Source organism: Cryptomeria japonica, chromosome 6 (genome assembly GCF_030272615.1).
Source record: "Cryptomeria japonica chromosome 6, Sugi_1.0, whole genome shotgun sequence".
Taxonomy (NCBI): Eukaryota; Viridiplantae; Streptophyta; class Pinopsida; order Cupressales; family Cupressaceae; genus Cryptomeria; species Cryptomeria japonica.
The window spans coordinates 71,805,832-71,828,527 of NC_081410.1; the positions used below are offsets into that span (position 1 = coordinate 71,805,832).

Below are 22,696 nucleotides of genomic sequence, written 5' to 3' on the forward strand. Positions count from 1 at the left end.
TATTGGGAGGTAGGGTTGTATTCTAAAACTGGAAGTGTATAATTAGTGAATTACTTGATTATATTGACAAACTATGTATGCATCTAGCAATGCCCAAAATTAGAATGATATTTAATCATGAAACAAATTTTAATAATGTACTTGTTTAATTGTATGACTAATTATCTAACTAACCAAATTTCACCCTTATAACCATAAATAATCTTAGATTAGACAAAACAGAGTCCATCCAAAATGCTTATTCTCATATAGAGGGCCAAAGTTCCACTCTTGGGCTTAGATAGGACAATCAAGAAACCCCCATACGATCCACTCTCTGACTTGTAGTGATGGCTATTAACCTTAGGCGATGATGTATGGATAGGGAAAGTAGGTACAAGCATCGGGCCAAAGTTCCGCCCTTGGGCTTAGTATGGGATAGCTTCGGGCGGATCTATCATACTTCTTCTCCCACATGCTAATGTGTTTGAAATGCTGCTACTGATAATATATGAGTATCAAGTGTTATGAGCACCAACTCAACAACTCATAGTAGTGACATGCTTTGAATGTGTTTGAATGATGTAAGAATTCAAAGCATGTCACTTCTATCGTTCTTGATTCATTGTCATTTGCATCCAAATCCTCTATTTTTCTTTTATTGTGCGAGGACATTTTATCTTCACTTTTTATGTCCATTGCCCATTGGTAGGCTTCAAAATAGGACGAGGGTGGTACTACCTTCATCTTTTTACTTGATGACAAGTAGACTTTCAATGAGCCATTTCTTTTTTAGATTATTAGCTAGTTTTGTTTCCAATTTTACTAACAATTCTTTAAGTCTATGATTATAAGCTCGTACGTTTTTGTGCTTACCTTGTTTTGTATTGTAAATTTCTACTACTATTTCATTATCATTAGGAAGCAATTTAAGCTCTTTTCGGAGGCCTTCTGTAATCGCTCCATGTATTTATGGAGGCTTCATCAATTTTTGTATACTAGTCAATCACTACACCTCACAAGGTGGCTGGAAAGATCGTAGCCAAATTTCTTTATCATCTTGCCCATTTGCAATATGGATTGTTTCACAAGTCTTTTATCGCCTAATGGGATCCTCTAATCCATTGCCTGCAAACTTGGGCAACATTTGCTTTTTTCCACTGGGGCTTACTGTTGTTTTATTTTGATGCAAATCTAGTGCTTGGAATTTGCTTTCTCAAGTGTTTTGATTAAGATGTTCTATTGCTTCTCACACACTCTTGCCCACGTAGGATTCTTCAACTCTTCCCTTGGATTCAACCTTCTATGCACTTGTTTCACCGTTAGATTCTCTTTTATACACCCTTGGCGGCTTGTCTTCTTCTCCTTCAATTGACAACCTTTCAATGCCCCAAAGGCTACTCATACAATTCTGGGAAGGAATATGAGTTTGTCTCCCAACTTCTCTCATCTAGAGAAGGTTGTCTAGACTTTTCAACTTGACTACGTTCTTGTGAAGATCTTTGACTTTGGAATCGTCTGGTTGTATTTTCGTCAGGTGTTTCTCATAATATTTTCCTTCATTCCCTTTGCTTAATAAATCCTTAAAGATCACTTGATCTCATGGTCTTGACCACCTTGTGGCCTCTTACTGCCTTTATGGGGATCTAAGGGCATAAATTGCTTAAATCTGACCCAATTTCTTTTAAGGCAACACCACCAAATGTATACCAATCTTGAAAAATAAATTGAATGAATGATTCAATAATCAGATTATCTATTCAACAATATACAAGCGTATATATAGAGATTACAAGACGACGTTCTAAATTAAGAACAAGTCGTTTAAAGTGAACTACTAAAAAGCTAAACGCTAAATAAAGCTTAAAAGCTAATTAACTAAAAAGAAAAAGCTAAATGCTAAATAAAGCTTAAAAGCTAATCAACTAAAAAGCTAAATGACCATTAAACAAGGAACTAAATATAGGTGACTAAAATATAATTAAATATTCTAATACCCTCCCTTAATGGTCATCTATCTACTAACTACCCTACAGAAGACACTGCAGGTCTTTTGATCACAAATGAAAAGAACACTTTGCTGCAGTGGAGACCCTCCGTGGATCTGAAAAGTGTTAATGACCAAGAATACCAGAATCCATCCAACCTAACGTTGGGTAACCAAACTGAAAACTAAAACCATGATTTTGAGGAAAATTGGCAAACCCTTTTGTAGAAGAGTATCAACTCCACAACTGACTGCAAGATACCACGGTTGCAGATGTTCGCCCTGGCAGGTGCAACCCAAACTAATTGCAACAAAGCATGATTTTGAGGAAAAAACCGTCAAACCCTGAAATAGGAACCCTCGAAAAGAGAATTTACGATTTTGAGGAGAAAATCGAAAAACCAAGAAATCTGAGGTTACAAATCATCGTTTTTGTGGAAAAAAAGGGTAAAACCCAAATAACTAAAATCTTACGCGAATATTGCGGATTACAGATGAGATAATTTTTAAGGGAAAATTATAAACCCTGCGAACAATTTTTGAGGAAAAAATCGTGAAAACCCTCCCATGATTTTTTGTGGAAAAAATCAGAAAACCGACAGACAATTTTTTAGGAAAAAATCGTGAAAACCCTGGGACTTGTAAGACGAGGTCTGGCCTAAATCAATCTGATCAAGGCAACGATATTCAGATATCGTGAACATGCACTGTTTCCAGGTGTTGTGGTAGCTGTTGAACTTTTGACTGTGTTCCAACATGATGTTGGTCAAAGATGCTATCACGAAAATGGAGGTTGAACAAGGTCAACCTAGTGAAAGCATGAGACAGAAGAATCTGATTCAAAAATCAGAATAGAAGCAGCTGCACAAAAAATCTGAAACCCTGGAGGAGAATTCTGGCACAAATTCCAAGGTGCAAATTTCAAGGTTTGGAAGAAACCTAGAAATTAAAATTTTCTGCATACTTCAAATAGCATAAATGGTGCCCAAAAAACAGAAAAAATCCCAACGTCCATAGACATAGCAGAAATTGTGAATTGTTTTTAAATTCCAAGGCAAATTTGTTGGCACAAAATTCGAGGCGCAAAAAACGAGGCCCTCAAAAAAATTGGAGACCAACCCAGAAAAGCTCTCGAAAAACCCACCAAGAATTTGAAAACAGAATACAGATCCGACGGCTCAAAAATTGAGGCACGGAAAACGATGCACCCAGAAAAATCTGACGACGACCCAGTTGAGGTCTCGAAAAACCCACCAAGAATTTGCAAGAAAAATAAAATTTCGACTTGAACTGAAGGGTCAAAACCCTAGTCGAAAATTGCAGAAACCCTAGGAAAATTTTCAATCTGCAAAAAAAACTCCAGGTTGCAAGCCCGAAAATCTTCAGAACGCTAAAAAAAAACATGAACTGCTGCCCAGCACAAAGAAATTCGCCCACGAACCAGAAACCCTCAAAAAGCCTTCTAAAAAGCAAAATCGTTTTTAAAAAAAAAACCAATAAAAAAAAATCTGGAAAATATTCCAGAAAGAAGGGCATGAATTTTTATTAAAAAATTCGCCAAACTTTAAAGAATCCCATCGACCCGCTCTGATACCATGAAAAATAAATTGAATGAATGATTCAATAATCGGATAATCTATTCAACAATATACAAGCGTATATATAGAGATTACAAGACGACGTTCTAAATTAAGAACAAGTCGTTTAAAGTGAACTACTAAAAAGCTAAACGCTAAATAAAGCTTAAAAGCTAATTAACTAAAAAGAAAAAGCTAAATGCTAAATAAAGCTTAAAAGCTAATTAACTAAAAAGCTAAATGACCATTAAACAAGGAACTAAATATAGGTGACTAAAATATAATTAAATATTCTAATAAATCTTCTATCTGATAAAATGAATACATGAATTAATAATAGAGATGACAATGCATACCAGATATAGAGTAAACTGTATCTTTATTTGCACATAGAATTATTACAAAAGAAGACCAAAGATGGCAAGCCGAGGATCAAAGTCAATCCTACTAGGTCATACTACTTTCCTTGACAACACAGTCTATTTAAAAGACCCAACAGTTGCCAAGAGGAACATAACCATCAACCAACCGATGCTTGTAACTACTCGAAGCCAGCAAACATTATATACAAACAATTAATACATAATCTTATAACCAATATTATCAAAACATAATAATAGGCTTTTTACACTGACTACAATGCTATACTCCCTTTCAGTAATATCAAACCAAAATTACATCAAAGATTTGAGAGGACAATATTGTCCACAACGACTAGTTAATATTGATTAGAAAATACTTAAGACCCTCCTTTACTCTCTGTAATCTGCCATGTACTTCTGGAAATCTTCCATATTGCTCTTGTAGATCCCTTTAGAAAACAGCTCCAAACATTTCTGTAAATCTGCATTATTTTCTAAGCCTGTTTGATAGAAAATTCTGCCAATTTCATGCCTGGCTGCCCCTCTATCATAATTTGAGATGGTAGAGAGCAGTTCCTCTAACCATGATGTAATGTCCCCTACTAAGTTTAGGCCTGTTTTAACAGTAATTAATTTACCTCAATATACTTATGACTTCAACTAAATTGATTAGTAGACAGCTCTATTCTTAGCTCTTTCCTTAACATAAATGAAATCTGTGATATTCCATAGTTTTAAATAATTTATAAATTTTTAATGAATATATTGTCAATCCACCATACTAGACAATTAATTCTATCATATTAGATAATTAATTTTATCATCCGTAATTCTTAATGCAAAGTTCAATCCTTGTTACTACAGTTTTAGGAAGGAGGAGATGACTATGTTGCCAAGCACTTAGATACCAAACTTAATAGGTTCCCTCAAAGTTTACGGATCCAAGCCCTTACCCTATCTTGGGACTGTGCCCTCAAAGTTTACAGGACGCTGATCCTTACCCTATCTTGGGAATCATCCTATTGGCTGGATTTAGACTGCCCCTCTTGGAAACAACTCAATCCCATCTTCTTAAATACTGATAGTAGTAGCAAGAATGAATAGTATATACATATTATCTTTAATGTTTATTTAAGAGTTCTTTCTGATTTTACAATCTAAAATTATTATTTTTCTGATCAAGACATTATATATATATATATATATATATATATCATAGGTTACGGCAGAATACTCTCAGAAAGAAACAATAACAGTATAACAATTATTATCAGCATACCGTTGGCCGCCAGATATAAATCGCTGACATCCACTGACTCAGCCTTTTCTCTTTTTTTCCTCTCTCAAACTCAATTTCCAATCTTTATTTATATCCTTACTTCTAAGATACACGCCCTTTCAGATTGAAGAGACATATCTTTCTCTTTGTTGATTGTTGTTCTTAGTCACAATAATAATTGCTAATGCAAATCGCACCTTTTTTAAGGAAGACAATATTCTTTTTTCCTTTAGGAATCTCACCATTTGGAGAGTATCAAAAGTCAAATCATATAATCTTCCTAATCGCACCTTTTAGTAATGCACATTGGTCAGCTTGACAGCTTATAGACCACGTCCTTTCACTTGCTAATTTGATGCGTCTCTAATTGGTGTTCTTAACAAATAACTACTTTTAACACACTGCTGTATATTTTATACTTCTTTCATGAATCGGTCATAATATTAATTTGTCTGCCACCTTCCATATTTGGTCACTACTAAGTCACTGTTCTGATCATAGTCGGCTGTAATTTTTATGTCTTATCATCTAAATTTACAAGATAGTAATTTGCATGTGAGGTTGTTAACCCAAATCTGACGGGGGCATGACACATGAGCTGTCAATATACTTTATTGCAGCCAGATTACCATGCCCTTTGTGTCCCATTACATTAGTGAAAACCATTAGAAAATTCTCCAGGATTACAATGTCATGAACATGCCCACTCCTGCATTTTCCTACCGTGGAGGCAATTGCCCCCAGTGTGGGGGGACAGCAACACTGAAGAGGCAGCCAATCTGTCATCCCATTGACTCACTTACATAGCCATATCTCACTCCCTTGATCACTACTCTAGGCTTCATCACTGCAACGATGAACAAACAATAGGTGTGACCCTCTATTTATGCTTTTTTCCCGCTGCAACCAGCTAAACCCTGAAAGAGAGAATGAAATCCACCCTCTCGATTTGGCAAATAGATTGAATCGCTCAACTTGACAATTAACACAGGAGGTCTCCGATAGTTCAGCACAAAGGATCTTCTCCAAACCTGGCCACAAATCTGTTCCATCTAACAATACTATCTTTTTTGACTGATTAATCCTGTGGTTGGACAAAGAGTCCACTGCAATATTTGATTTGCAATATACATGCCTTAAGGAGAAGTCTTCCAACTTATCCAAGATTGGTCTAATCACTTCAATCCATTTAGAAGTCTTCTAGCTACACACCAATTGGTAAGAAACTGCGTTAAATTCTTCTGTGTTCAAAGCTTTAGGCAATCTAGCAAATTCTGCATTATTATTGGTAACCTTGGGAGTTTCATTGAGAAGGCCCATTGGAGGACTCCTGCCTCATTCCTGATAATTCAACGTGCAGCTGAGGCCCTGGGATTGCCTTGAGAGTCCCCATCAAAATTCATCTTCAGCCTTCCACTTAGAGGAACCAACACATTTGATAATACATAATTCATAATTCAATGCCGAATGTTGTAAATAAAAGTTAAAATTGCTTATATTATTCACTTTGAATGTTATTTTATGTTTGATTAGGGTTTAAGTGTAGACCTCTGACCAGTGTATGCCACTGGGCCTGTGGGTCCACCCCTAGTATCTCAAATAGTTTTAAGTGAAGCATCAAATTCTGTGTATGCTTCAAACTTTCTTTCTTTTTTGAACAAGCAACACTAAAACCATTACGAAAATCCAAAGTTGCTGGTTGGAGCTCATGTTTGGATTCAGCTTGGCTTCATCAAGGATATGCCCTATGGTCTGCCCCAGGTACATCCCAATGTAAGGAAGACCCACAGGTCTAGGGACATACCACAGGCCATACCTGGACTGGGATCCATTCGAGTTTGAACCTGGTCCAGCAATGGTTTGCGTAGACAAATAAATAGTTAACACAAACAAATAATAAGAAGATGAATCAGAGGGTGAGACTTATTCCAGAATCAATATATCTTACTATCCATACACACATTGCTTCCAAATTTAAACTCTGACTGATTAAATAAGAGACTAGCATAGTAACACTAATCAATTATTATTTAAACTTCTTGCTGTAAAATCCCAAAACAAAGCCTTTGTTGAGAAGATAAACCATTTCTTAAAAGTTAGAAGTTACAAATGAGAGGCCAAAACAAAAGCCACTCTGCATATTAATGAGAAGTGATAGATTGTGGAATATTTCCAAATAAACCTTAAAGGAAATATCTTAAGATGGAGTGCCGTATGTTATGTAAAGAATCCATAAAATTTCAATAAAATCAGTCATCATGTATTGGAAATGATAATGGAAATTGTGTATCACTTTTCTCTTTGGTAGTCAAATAATGGTAATTTAATTCTTTTCACTAAAATGCTTTTATTAAAAACTGTCTCAGATTATTCTGACCAAATAATACTTCAAGGCAACATTCCTAATTTCCCTTATATATTGGAAGACTTGTCTTCATTTTAGCATTTTGGAGCATTTTGCATAGCAGCTCACGTGGTTTTGTGCACTTTGTAGAAGTAAGAAGCAGCATTTTTTTCACCATTTCAATAGGGACTGATGCATATACTGTAAAAACTGTCTTTTTCAGGAAGAGTTACGACCATTTTTCTCTTTGCCAAAAGTATTGGATGGCCTTTTTGGCCTCGCAAAAATGCTTTTCGATATTGACATTGAACCAGCAGATGGTCTTGCTCCAGTAAGACCAACGTTTTGCTTATTTTAATTAATTGTTTTGTTTTACATCAAGAATAATTTAATTTATAGCTGATGCTACCATGTTATTATGGTTTCTATGTTCATGATATCTGTTTCCAGGTGTGGAACAAGGATGTGAGGTTCTATGCTGTCAAAGACTCATCAGGTAGCCCAGTTGCATATTTTTATTTTGATCCATATTCAAGGCCCTCAGAAAAACGAGGTGGTGCATGGATGGATGAAGTTTTTGGCCGAAGCCGTGTCCTTGCACAGGATGGTAGTTCAGTAAGGTTACCAATAGCACACATGGTTTGCAATCAGACTCCACCAGTTGGAGATGAACCAAGCCTAATGACTTTCCGAGAGGTAACATATTAATTTGATATGTTCTCCCTCTGAATAGTTTTACATTTTGCCTTCTGTGCTTGTTCACCTTTAATTTTCTTTTCTTGAATTTAGCCAACATGCATCAATAGAATAATATGTGTTGCAGCTAGCTATACACCCTATCCACAAAAAATAGATTTCAGGATAAAGCTATGAGGAATTTACTAGCTGAAGCTACATAACATTGTAGCTATGAAGGATTCAATTATAGACTAATCATATAGGAAATGTATCTTAGTTCAATATGGTCATGTATGGCATAAAAATACAGGTTATTCAACCTGTATGGTTTATTCTAAATGTCAGCCTAACATTTGTGTCTATCTGAATTTTAATTTAACATTAGGCCCTTTGGAGTTGCCAGCAAAACTATAGTCAACTTGCATTGGAATTGTTGTAAATGTAGTATTCATGTATAAAGATGAGAGGAGATAGTGCAGAGAATTGAGCATATTATAAATTATTTGTTGATATTTCTCCATTTCATAATTATGATGAGTAGTTTGCAGATGTGGTTATACAGAACTCCCAATGCTTATTCAATTATAAATTATGAAAATCCACTTTACCGCCCAAAACTTCTTCTTTAGTTTGTAGAATTTGTTTCTTAAGATTAGCATACTTATGGACTAAGTTACCAATTTGGGTACGGGTTCTGGTACGGAAACGGAATGGGGTATGCAGGTAAGGCAAATTTTTTTCCTTTGGGTACCAGTACGGGTACGTGTGTGTATATATATATATTATATTATATAGAATCATAGATTAATATAATATATTAATACATATATTATAACATAAATATATCATTGAATTAATAAAAAAAACTATAAAATTAATAAATATTAAATAGATTAATTAATCAATAGTTGTGGACATTACATAAATATATTCCTCCCGAGGAGCTTTTTGACGTGTGAGTTGGGCTCTATGTTGCTCTCAATTAGAAGCTGTGGCTAAGTGGCGGACAAAGAAGGCAGGCGCTGAGGCCCAAAAGGACCTAGAACACACCTCCACTCTACTTACAGATGGCAAATGGATCAAAAGAAGTGCATACAAGAGGAGAAATCAGATTAGAATTTAGAGACTAGGATTTCTTCATGAAATTCTGGCTGCTTCCACAGCCAGGTGATAATTTCCATTGGGAATCCGGGCGCCCGGGCTGCACCCAAGACGAACCCAGGTGTGAACCTGGACTGCACTGGGACCTGGATCAAACCAGGCTCTGATTCCGGGCAGGCAGAGCAGAACCCAGTAACCTAGCTTATGGACCTATGTTATGCAATTGGGCTGTATACATGGTGTTTGGATATAGGAGCTGTGTTTTGTTTTAGGCTTTTTATTTGTTATCTGTATTTTTGGACGAACTTATGTATACATCAATTGTGTGCTTTATGCCATTGTCTCTACATTTGCCCGTCTCAGAACTCTGGCTTTTATAATACTCTTCCTGTTAAATATGATAAATCTTGAATTTTGCACAAAATGAAAAACATCAGACATCAGAAATTCACCATGACACATGCCACATAATTGCTTCACACTACACAAAAAACCTATGCGGTAATACTCTAGTCTAAACTGTCAGAATTTCAATAGAATGTAACACCAGGTTTTTCTAACAGGTGAGACAAATACAAGCTGTACCTTCATCAAAACCTGCAAGAAAACTGCTTTTGGGAAAACTGAAGCGACTGAAAGCAAGTATTAGGAGACTATTGTTTATCTTCATCAATAAAGTTTTGAAGATTCTCTCAGTGAGTGAAGCCAATTTCCGGTGGAACCGGAGACTCAAAACTGTCTTAAAAACTAATGCTTGAGACCAAGCTATCTGCTTTTTGGATACAATGTTGTCCTCTTATCCCATTCTTGTGAGGGATTGCAGAGACAATTTGTTCTTTCATATTTTTTGCTTCTGTGAGCTCTGATAGCTTGTGGTTATTATCAGCAAAAATAGAGTTATGGCCTTTAGTAGCTCTAAAGAACTTTCTTTTTTTTATGAAGCCAAGCCTTACAGATCAGCTGACAATTTCCACAATCTTGGGGGCTAAGCTTAGATGTCTGTCTCTCAATTTGAGGTCTGCTTCTCGATCATAACTTTGTAAGGTATACATATTCCTTAGTCCTCAAACTGCTCGATGGACATTAATCTAGCATTGGCCGTCCCATGGTAGGTGGACCATGATGCCACTTACTCTGGCCTAAACTCAGGTTCTCTGACATCAGATTCTCTCTCTTCAGATCATATGCTAGAACTTGATCTAAGATCTTTGGGGTCATGAGCTGTGCCAATAACATATTGCAAAAACTGCCTCTATACACAACATGAATGGAGAAAGTGTGGAGATGTGGAACATTGTTTACTATCTTCACATTGTTTTTAATATTTTAAAGATGGATTATTAGACGAGCGTCAGGCATGTTTTATTCAATGTCCACAATGATTATCATAATATACTTAATCTGAGTTTGAGATAATGAATTGTATAAGTATGAATGCCATGTTTTCAAAAATCTTGAGTGAAAAAGAAACATTCAAAGTCAAATTAAGTGAATTGGAGAGTTAAAAGTAATCATTAACAAATATTTAATTTGTGTACTATATCAACTCTTATATTGACTTGTGTGTCTTGATTGTCTTGCTGGAGGTTGAATTAAAACTTCCATTTAGATCCTAGAATTTAGATATTGATGGATAGATGTTTAAACTTTTTAGTACTTAACTACATGAACTTTGACAGAGTCATAAATCTAACACTCCTGATGACCTCAGGATACTAGAAGTATCATATGCTCGTTTAAAAGCCTCATGTTTACTAGAGCTACAATAGAACAGTAGTTCAACTCAACATTTATTGCTCATTTGTAGCTAATTTATTTAAACTTAATGGCATGAACCAAGCCAAGTACTGAGCATGGGGGAGAAAATGGCTTGATTGTTATTGAAAACTTATCCTAATCGATTTATACTGCCTACTTTAACATTCTAGTGATTAGAAGCTTGTCACAAGTTGTATATTGACATCTTGTGTGTGCTTAGAATTTGGGGTTGGATCATCTTTGCATTTTACCTGTGGCGTTTAATCTTATTTGATGTATTTATGTCTAGTATAACATAGAGATCAGATTTGTACAGAACATTTCTTCATCTACTCATAGCATTTACGAAAGTGTTACCACTTGGTTCCCCATGATTTAATACGAAGAGAGGTAAAGTCCATGACTCACTGACATGTATATGCCCATGTATTATGTATTTAACAGTTTTACTATTTAGTAAATTGTGGAATCAATAAATCATTTAAATGCTTAGCCATATCCTACCAATGTGATTTGGTTGATTTAGAGTAGCCAAACAATCTCTCTTCATTATGCAGAACAAAAGCTCATTTAAATTTAGATAATAACAGAAGTATGACATTTATCTCAATGTTTACACTGGCAAGAAAGTAATGCTTTTATGAAGCATCATAATATTTATATCAGATTCACGATGTTAATCATCTCTCTTGCATTGCTTTTAGGTTGAGACTGTATTCCATGAATTTGGGCATGCTCTACAACATATGCTTACCAAACAAGATGAAGGATTAGTAGCAGGCATTCGAGGTGTAGAGTGGGATGCAGTTGAGCTTCCGTCACAGTTCATGGAGAACTGGTGCTACCACAGGTAATTGGTCTTTACCATCTATTTTGTATGAAATTTTTGGGCACAAAGGGGTTGGACAATTCTTTAGCATGGTAACTTTCTTTAGAAAGCAGGAGATGATTTTTTATCGCCTAGGTTCTTGAATGTGTACTTATGGATTATGGTTTCTCTGCTAGGTAAATTTGGAAGTCAATAACTTGGGTCTTTGTTGTAATCATGCTGGCTGTTTGTTATGACCTTTGAGTTTTCAGTTAAGTCATATATGAAAAAATTCTTATTTGCTGTTGATAATTGAAATCACTGAATTTAAGTGAAATTCACTGGTGACATGCAGTGTTTATGAGTTGTTTGAGTGTGTACTTGAAGGAATATGATTTTGCTTCTTGGTAAACTTCAAACTTAATGAAATGGTTCTTTATTGTCATCCGGTTTTTACTTTTGAGTGATCATTCATATGATGGAAATTACCTAAATGTAAGTGAAAATTTAAATCGCTCAATGGAATTTAAGTTGTGTATGCTTCATTGCCATTCTAAGTGTGGGAATCTAAGAACTGAAGATTAACGAGCCATGCATGCATTCCATTGATAATGGAGGTGAAAAAGAAAGATTATGAGTTTGTTGGTTAATAAAGAAATAGACATTAATAGGTGTCAAATGAACTTGAAAATGGCAAAATGCTGACTTAAACAGAGAAATACAAAGGCAAACTTAAAACCATGAAGGTGTTTGTTAATGATGTGTATGGTTGGTCAGTTCTGGCTATAATTTGTCATGATATTGCCTAGATTCTTAACTGATGCTTACATGTACACATGCTTTGCTATTTTTTCTTACAGCTATCCACTGTTCACTTTTATTTCCATAAAGGCAAATGATTTGGTCAGTCTTTGATGAGCTATGTTATTTAGTTTTCCTGCACATTGCTGGAAGCCTGAGTTACAATTGTCACGCTTTACATAGTGCTGAGATAACTTGGCTCATTAAATTTTTTAATAATTTGTTGTTGCCATTACATACTTGTCTTGGCAATTTTTTAGCTATGTGATAATTTTGGATTGTGAGTTTGTATTCAATCTTGATTGAGTGGTTTCCTAGAACCCCTCACTCATGACCATGAATGGTTCTTTTAGCACCCATTGCATCTAGGTGATGCTCACAAGGGCAAACCACCAAAACTTCGTGAGAAGACATCCATCCCAATGCAACACTGGCTCAAGTGTCCTTAACAATTGAGTTTCCCCCATGGTCAAGCTTACTTAGCTTGCTACCTATTGTGACCTTTTCACATCGCCCCATTGCAACTGGGGACCTCCCTGATTTTGCTTTTTAGGGTTTTGCCGTGGCGTTGCAACTGCTAATCACTACTCTTTTTTACAATGAGGAGTTGAGTTTTTAGGTGGTCATCAAGTCAATTAGGGAAATCATTTGTCGAAACAATGTTTGGACACCATCAAAGTGCTCAGAAGGCCCAAGGATGAAGAACGCAATCGATTTGAGTCAATCTAGACAACTTTCTAATTTTAGAAAGTTTGCTTTTTTGCTTTTTCCTATTTTTAAGAAGTTTCTTTTTTGGCACTTTGGGCACGATCCCTGAAATGGCTATTTTTAGAAAGCTTTTCCTATTTTTTAGGGATCCTTTCTTTTTTCTATTTTTGGAAAGGTCAAGTTAAGGTAGTGGGCTTCATGTTTTCAAAATTGAAAATTGACCTCTAAGGTTGAAAATCATTAAGAAATCCATCAAGTGTAAATGGCAGGAAAGTTTCTAAATGAAGAAGGCCATGTCTCAGGCCACGACAATGTTTGCTTGAGAAAAGAAAGAAATGTCCTAGCTAAGAGCCAAGTCTGCCTAGACAAATCATGTAATTGGGTTGCTAAAGTGTCAAGTCAGCCATGAAGGGAGATGGCAATGTCCTATGCCATACTAGATGCCGCCCAAGCAAATCAAGAAATGTCTTACGGAGGGGTGAAGTCCACCACGCCAAATGAAAGGAATGTTTTGACTAAGTGACAAGTCCGCGTAAGAAAAACATCAAAGTGGCATAACACCTAGCTAACTCCGCCAAGGAAAAGCTAACAATGGCATGGAAACAGACAAAGTCCGCCAAGGTTGAAGTAAAGATGGAATGTCTTGTGCCATGAGGAATTCCACCCAAGAAAAACATGCAAATGGCACGGCAAAGGCTAAGCTCCGCTCATGATGGAGAAACATATGGCGTAGGACATGTCCAAGTCCGCCAAGGCTGAAGTAAGAATGTCTTGCCAAGGTAGCAACTCCACCAAGCATGAAACACAGATTGCATAGCAATCAGCAAAGTCTGCCACCTCCCAAACAAGAATTATCTTGACCAAGTGTCAAGTCCACCAAGGGGAGATAAGGTTTGGCATGAGAAGGCATAAAGTCCGCTCCCCAAAGAGTGAATTGTCTTGACCAAGTGTCAAGTCCACCTTGCATACAACCACATCATGTCCGCCAAGGTTAGAAGCAAAGATGGCATGAGATCACACAAGGTCCGCCCAAGGTACCAAGAGAATGGCATAACATATGCCAAGGTCCACCATGGTCATAAAAGAAATGTCCTAACACATAGAAAAGTCCGCCATGGTTAAGGGTTTGACCAAGTTTGAAAGTCGAGAAAATTCACCTAAACACTTCAAATATTTTTCAAAATTTGCCCAACTTAGAGAAATTTACACGTGATTTTCTAAAAAATTCCTTGCCAACACATGATCAAGTTGGCTAAGTGTGAAGTGGCGCCAAATAAAAACTTCCTTTTGAAATCTTTTGAAGGGATTGAGTTGTCATTTTGAGGAAGATGAGAAGGAGACTAGGTTTGATAAATCCATGAAAGAATGTAAAGATGCTAAAAAGATCGAACTTCTCAACCTCATATCAATTTCAACTTGTCATTTTCATTCTCATTCTTTCTCAAGTTTGAAAGTTGAAAGAACTTTCTCTCCCAAGTTCAATGAAGGAAGATTTTCGGAGACAGCAAGTGGATTTTTTTGAAGCAAGCGAGGAAAATTATTCTCAAAGTCCTACCTAAGTGAGGAAAATTATTCTCAAAGTCCTACCCAAGCGAGGAAAAGAATGTTTGAAGTCCTATCCAACCATGTCATAAAGTGTGCTAAGTCCGACTTGGACTAGGAAAAGTGTGCCTAGAGGATTGTCCATGTTTTTCCTCAAGTCCGATCTGCATGAGTTAGGAAATCCTCAAAATTGCCAAGGTCCGATCTAAAATAATGAAAATCCATGAAAATCCCAAACTCCGCCCAATAGATATTTAAAAATTCATGTTTTCCTTAAAGTCTGCCTTGGCAATGGATGTTTTATCTATGTTTTTTTTTTGAAGTCTGACCCAAGCGTTGGAATTTGCCAAGAGGAAACAAAAAAAAAAAGAGAATAAAAAATGGCTAAGTGTGGAGTTTTCCACAACAAAAGAGTCAAATCTTGGCTAAGTGTTGGAAGGTCCGCATGAAGGTGTTACAAAATGAAATTGAATAGCCAAAATTTGGCTAAGTATGGGAATTACTTCATGGAGAAAGTTCCAATCTCCTCCATTGTGGCGAAAGCACAGAGGAATTCTTCTCCAAATTCAAAGCACTTGAAAGAATTTCAAGGCATCAAGAAAGAAAAGTCCTTAGACTTGGTGAAAATATAGAAAAAAATTCGGACTTCTTGGGGATTTCATCGACAATCCCATACCTATTGAAGCAATTAGGGTAACTTCTTGAAGGATTTCATCTCCCGACTCCTGAGGAATTGAAGACAAGCTCCCAATCAAAATCAGATGGAGACAAGAGGAGTATTCCAAACAAATTTCCATATACAATTTCTTGACACAAATTGGAGAATTCAGAGGAATAACATTAGTCTAGTTCAAGTAGGAGGAATTTCAAAGTAGTCAGGAAAGAAATTTTTTAATAATTTCAAGTCCAAACATTTGCTCCAAGGGGAGACTTCTAGACCTCAAAGATTCAAATGCAAGTGAGAAGAAGAGATCAAAATCTCAAAGGGAATCCAAGATTGAAGCTAGGAAGAAGCAAGTGCAAAGGATAGAGTCGTTGGCAAGGAAAGATATTCTAAAAAGAACAAAGTGATCAAGGAGGACATCCAACACTCTAAGGTGGCACCTCGTCATCTTCCAACCAATCAAATTGTTCCAAGTCAACATTTCCAGGTTCAATGAACCTGACTTATCCATGGAGGCTTCTAAAAGGCACACTCCACAATGCAACAACTTTCTATTTTATTATTGGTTTATATTTAGCAAAAGGACAAGTGTCCCCAAACGTGATTTTCTCATTGGTCGAGGGGTAGTTAGTTGTGACAAACCCTAATTAGGGTTTTATTTTGTAATCTCGACTGTTGATTCAAAATCAATCCCGACCATTGAATTGTAATTGAAGAGCCTATAAATTGAGCTCGCCCCTCATTTGTAAAACATGGGAGCATGTTGCAAAGCATGTTGAGATAAGCAAATTGTTGTTTATGGCTGCCAAAGTAATAAGTAATGCATTGTTCGAATTGATGGTGATTACTTCTCTTATTTTGGAGTTTGCATGGTTCTTATCCCTCATCATAGTTTAGATTTTATTTCATGTATGTTAGACGAATGCAAGATCTGATAAGTATTGATTTATGGGGAATCTTCCACTCATACTTTTGATGAACATATGATTTTTGTTCATTGTGTAAAGTTAGTCTGAGCTTACTTTGTGGTTGCTTAACTTCTATCTGGATAAATATTGTTCGATTTGATGGTAGTTATTCATGACATGAAAATCATAAGCACACACCTTGAAGATTGCACCCACTTTGTGTAGTTGTCCTAGCGTGGCGAAGCGAAGCGTGGTTATTGGTTTCACCTAGTCAATACCGTCTCTTGAAATCTTAGGAATAGTTTAGTCCTTCTAAATCCTTATCTCCTTTTCAGTTTTCTTAAAGTGCATGATACAAGACCCAATCGATAGAGCTTCATTGTCTAGACCTTCATTGTGAATTGAACGAGCCAAGCATAAGTCCCTTTGTGTACTACTAGCATATCACAATGCCCATTGAGCTTGTCCGCACGTCAAGACCTGACAAAAGAAACCTTGGAATCACCATATGATCTTCTCGCAATCTTAGCATATGCAGTGATTTTGTTCAAGAGAGGATAGAGTGTCTTTGGACATTTTATTCCGTGTCCGGTGGGTAATAAAATGCACACCAACACCACCCCATGTGCAAAACCTTCAACAAGTGCTGTGCCTTATGAACCATTCATAATAGAGCTCCGTAGCTCACTCATCAGCACACAATTTCATACACTACAGGAATGTCAGTCATGAATTTTTAATTTTTTTTTTCATGTTGTTTCTGAAGTATCTGTGTAGATCCTTGATCTTTTAGGGATCATAGACTGCAACACAATATCTTGGTTTTCTCCTTTTAATAGGAAGATCACAACATTGTTTTGTTTTTAAAACTTTGTGCTTTTTACTAACTGAGAGATTCTTGCAAACAAGACCTTGGAGCTTATAAGTTGCTTCTTCTCTAATGAAACCATATATATCAGTTATGGATTACTTTTAGTATATTACTCATTTTGTTTTATCTTACATTCTGTCTTTATCTTTTTCTAAATTTAGCTGGAATTGATTTTAGCAGACTTGAATACACACATTGTGATTGGCATAGATAACGTTCTATCTATATTGCTCAACAGTATTAGAGATTAACAGTTAAAGTTTTGACATTAGATATCTGAGGTTTTTCCTTTAATTCCTGCCAGTGTTTAGTGTGTTTCTTTTTTATGCTGCTGAATGGTAAGAAAAAGGGTATTGCTATGTTCACATGATATCCTTGTTGATTGTCAAGGAAGCTGGACATTGTCCATAGTCAAGTCAACCACACGAATTATGTTGCAAACCTTAATTGTTATTTATCACCTTAGGAGTTATTTATGGCCGCTAGTGGTAGTTGTGATTACCTTTATCTAAGTAGTACTGTAACAAATAGCATGCAATTGAATTGGACATAATATATCTGGTTCCACTTAGGAGTCTTACATGGCTAATTGGGCACTTGTAGGCCATTTTTAAAGGATTGTACCATCGTACTGTTAATGCATAATAGCTTCGGTAAGATAAATGATTGAATGAGAGATAAATGAAGTCTCTCATTCAATCATGTATCATATCGATAACTATAATAAAACCATCAAGCAATTAATTCATCCTTGATAGCCATTCTATATTTGCATATGGACAAACTATTGATTAATCATACTATGTATTTTCCTCATGTTCATCTATCTAATGAATCTTGTATTTAGATGAATATCGATTAAACATAAATAATGATGACACCGATTAATATATTATCGGATTGCATATTATATTAGATCGGGTTGCATATTATATCGGGGTGCATGTAATATATATCGGAATGCATATCGGGTGGTATTATGTTAGTCACCGATAGTTATCGATGTGTTAGTCTACACCGATAGTTATCGGTTGTCAAGGCTAACACACCGATAACTATCGGCTGTTAGCATTGACAGTCACCGATATACTATCGGGTGTTAGCGCTTGGTAAACATCGATAATCTTCGGTCATACTCCACACAGATTGACATTTACGTAACATGCTGTTTGTTAGTATAAACAAAAAGGCAGGATCAAGTAATGTCTTGATCGGTCATGACCGATCAAGGCATTGCTTGACCGTGCCTCATTTGTCATATACTTATAGTAAGTGGCATTCTTGAGATAGGACATAGAAAATATTAAATGTTCCTCTCATCTGCCACAAGCAAGAAGATAGTTAGATATATACAATAAGAAAGTAATAATACCAAATTAGATAATAGAAGATAACTTGCATATTGAATGTAAATTGAACATCATTTAACATGGTATTGGAGCTATAGTTAAATCGAACCTGAGGCTGTTCAATTTTACGTAAAATTCAAATAAAGTATATATTCAACATCACAATCCTATCAATGGCCAGCGCTATCAGATTTGAAGACAGACTTGCAGGAGGTGACGATTTCTCCGCATGGAAATTCAGAATTCAAATGATACTAAAAGATAATAAAGTTGAATCATTCGTAAAGACTGAATCCAAAGAACCTGAGACTGAACCCGATCAAGCAATTTGGAGAGAAGGAAATGATAAGGCTATCAAAATAATAGTTGATGGGGTAAGGAACAATATTATGCCCATTATAAAGAAACACGAATCAGCCTTCAACATGTTCAAAGCACTTGAAGATGCTTTTGAGATATCCAATGCCAGTAGAACCTTGGCTCTAAAAAGAGAGATAAATCATATAACCATGATGAAAGGAGAATCAGTCAACGCCTACTTCATGCGGATATCGAACTTAAAGGATGAACTGGCAACCCTTGGATATGAGATCCAAAGCAAAGATTTAACCCTCATTGCTTTAGATGGGTTACCTAGTATTTGGGAAACGTTCGTCAAAGGCATCAATGCAAGGGACAACTTTCCAAAATTCGATAGACTAAAGGCTGACTGTCTCCAAGAGGAATCAAGGCAAAATAAGAAAGGAATCAAACAAAAGAATATATATGAAGATCTTCAAGTTCTAACTATGAACTCAGATAGAAAGGGCAAGAAGAAGCAATTCAGGAAGAGAAAGAGTCGTCATGGCAAGAATTCTTTCAAAAAGGACCTCTCTCAAATTCAGTGTTACAGATGTGACAAATTTGGGCACTATGTTGCCAAATGTCCAGAAAGAGCTAAACAAGCCACATTTGCCAAATTAGGAAAATCGAAAAGGGAAGAGGACTCCGAGAAGTATGTGCTCTATTCAGCACTCACATCAAACATCAAACAAAGTGAACTCCTGGGTAATCGACAGTGGCTCATCCAGACACATCATAGGATTCAGAGAAGTACTAGACTTTGAGAGAGGAAAATGATGAAGAGGTAACCATTGGAGATGACTCCACACACCCTGTCAAAGGAGTTGGAAACTGCACCATCAAACTGAAGTCAGGTGTATCGTTACAACTTGAAGGAGTACTATATGTTCTAGGCATTAAGAGGAATCTTGTCTCAATATCAGCACTGGAGGACAATGGATACAGAGTGACATTCATGGACAACAAAGTGTTGGCTTGGCCAAAGAACTCATCTATCAAGAAAGCTAGTACAATTGGTCAAAGACAAGGCTACCTATATGAGCTATGCACAGAGCCCAATTTAGCCCTAACTCATGAAACTATAGATGCCAATGAAATCTGGCATAGAAGACTAGGCCACCTAAATTTTCGAGCTTTATCATCAATGGGAGACCTTGTCACAGGTCTACCTAAGCTAAAGCAATATCATTCAGGGGCATGCACAGGATGTGCCCTAGGCAAAAATACTAAGGGTGCTTTTCAGAGTAGTACTAGGAAAACAAGTAAAGTCTTAGAGTTAATTCATTCTGATGTATGTGGACCTATGTCTGTAAATTCATTGGGGGGATTTTTGTATTATGTGATATTTGTCGATGACTACTCTAGGAAAACCTGGATCTACTTTCTGAAATGCAAAGAATCAGAAGAGATCCTTAATAGGTTTAAAGAATTCAAATCATTAACAGAAAACTACTCAGGGAACAAAATTAAAACCCTTAGAACTGATAATGGGGAGGAATACACATCAGAATTAATTAAAGAGTTTTGTAAAAATTTAGGGATTAAGAGGGAGTTAACAATACCCTACAACCCTCAACAAAATGGGATAGCAGAAAAAGAAAATAGGACAATCATTGAAGGTGCCAAAGCTATGATTCTTGATCAGAATCTAAATATCAATCTTTGGGCAGAAGCAACCAGCACTGCAGTATACATTCAAAACAGATGTTCTCACTCTCATCTTGAAGACAAGACCCCTGAAGAAGTCTTTACAAAATCAAAACCAGATATAAGCCACCTTAGGATTTTTGGATGTCTAGTGTATATTCATGTACCTAAGGAGAAAAGATTAAAATTAGAGCCCTTTGGAAAGAGAGGAATCTTTGTAGGATACAGTGAAACCTCCAAAGCCTACAAAATTTATATACCCGACCAAAAGAACATTGAACTAAGTAGGGATGTGATCTTTGAGGAAAACTTAGCCTTCAAAAGAGCCCAAAGCTCTCTAGATCGTGAAGTCCATAGTCCTAACTCCGGCTTAGATAGAGATCCTACTCCTGAGCTTCAGAGGGAGAATCCTGAGGAAACTATGAGTGAAACTTTAAGTCCACCTAGAGAAAACCTCAAGAAAAGACCACTATGGGCCACCAAAACTGTAGAAGAAGCTCAAAAGTTTGCTTCTCCCTTAGGAACATTTAGAGAAAGCAAAAGGCCTAATAAATTTGCTAGCTATGTTGCCCTTATGAATGACGTCTCTAAAGCTGAACCAAACAATGTATCAGATGCACTTCAACATCAAGTATGGAAGGATGCCATGTTTGAAGAGTATCAATCCATTATGAAGAACGATGTTTGGGAGATTGTTCCTAGACCAACCAAGAAATCTGTGGTTTCATCTAAATAGTTGTTCAAAATCAAACATGCTGCAGACGGCAGTATTGAAAAACACAAGGCCAAATTTGTAGCTAGAGGCTTCTCACAAAGGGAAGGAATAGATTATGAAGAAACCTTTGCACTAGTTGCCAGGTATACCTCAGTAAGAGCTATATTAGCCATTGCGACAGCAAATGGATGGAAGGTACACTAAATGGACATTAAGACAACTTTCCTAAATGGTGAGATCTCAGAATAAGTCTACCTAGAGCAACCTGAAGGCTTTGAAATTCATGACACAGAGTCTCATGTGTGTAGACTCAAGAAAGCTCTCTATGGGCTCAAATAGGCTCCCAGGGCATGGTATGAAAGAATAGACACCTATCTCTCAAGATTAGGTTTTTCCAAAAATGATGCAGACCCTAATCTCTACTACAAAAGAAATAGAGATGATATGCTAATATTGATCTTATATGTTGATGACTTATTAATCACAGGAAGTGATCAACTTATAAAACAATGCAAGAATGATCTATCTAAAGAATTTGATATGAAGGACTTAGGATTCCTTCATTACTTCCTAGGAGTAGAAGTATGGCAGAATTCTGACAACATCATACTAAACCAAAGAAAGTACACTTTGGATATTTTGAAGAGATTCAGAATGCTAAATTGTAGACCCATGACCTCTCCTATGGAAACCAACTTACATAAACGTAAAGAAGCAACAACAGAGTCACAACCCACTGATTCTATTCAATACAGACAGATGATTGGGTCTCTGATGTATTTGGTAAATACAATACCAGATATCTGTTATGCAGTCAATGCTCTAAGTCAGTTTATGTGTGAACCAAAGGAGATACACCTGGTTGTAGTGAATCACATTATGAGGTACCTACAAGGTACTCTAAACCTTGGTCTCAAATACAAGAAGGTTGAGATAGACTTACATGGCTTTACAAATTCAGATTGGGCTGGAAGTGTAACAGATAGGAAAAGCACTTCAGGGTGTTGCTTCAGGCTAGGTTCAACTATGATATCTTGGATCAGCAGGAAGCAGTCTTCTGTAGCTCAAAGTTCCACCGAGGCAGAATACATTGCAGCTTCTATGCCTGCTCGAGAGGCAGTACGGCTCAGGAAGTTGCTTGTAGGATTGTTTGGAGAACCTATGAAACCCATTGTTATACACTGTGACAATCAGAGTTGCATAAAACTTTCAGTAAACCCAGTGTTTCATGACAGATCCAAACATATTGAGATTCCATACCACTATGTGCGAGATA

At 36.4% G+C, this 22,696-nt stretch overlaps 1 protein-coding gene across 1 annotated transcript in view; it reads left to right on the top strand.

The window, feature by feature from the left end:
• The window catches only part of LOC131064199 (probable cytosolic oligopeptidase A), a 166,964-nt gene that overhangs the window by 84,892 nt on the left and 59,376 nt on the right, over positions 1 to 22,696 (top strand). The window contains exons 9-11 of the mRNA XM_057998254.2: positions 7,752 to 7,859; positions 7,979 to 8,224; positions 11,770 to 11,915. Of these exons, the coding sequence (XP_057854237.2) occupies positions 7,752 to 7,859; positions 7,979 to 8,224; positions 11,770 to 11,915 (500 nt within the window). The remainder of the gene's footprint in view (positions 1 to 7,751; positions 7,860 to 7,978; positions 8,225 to 11,769; positions 11,916 to 22,696) is intronic.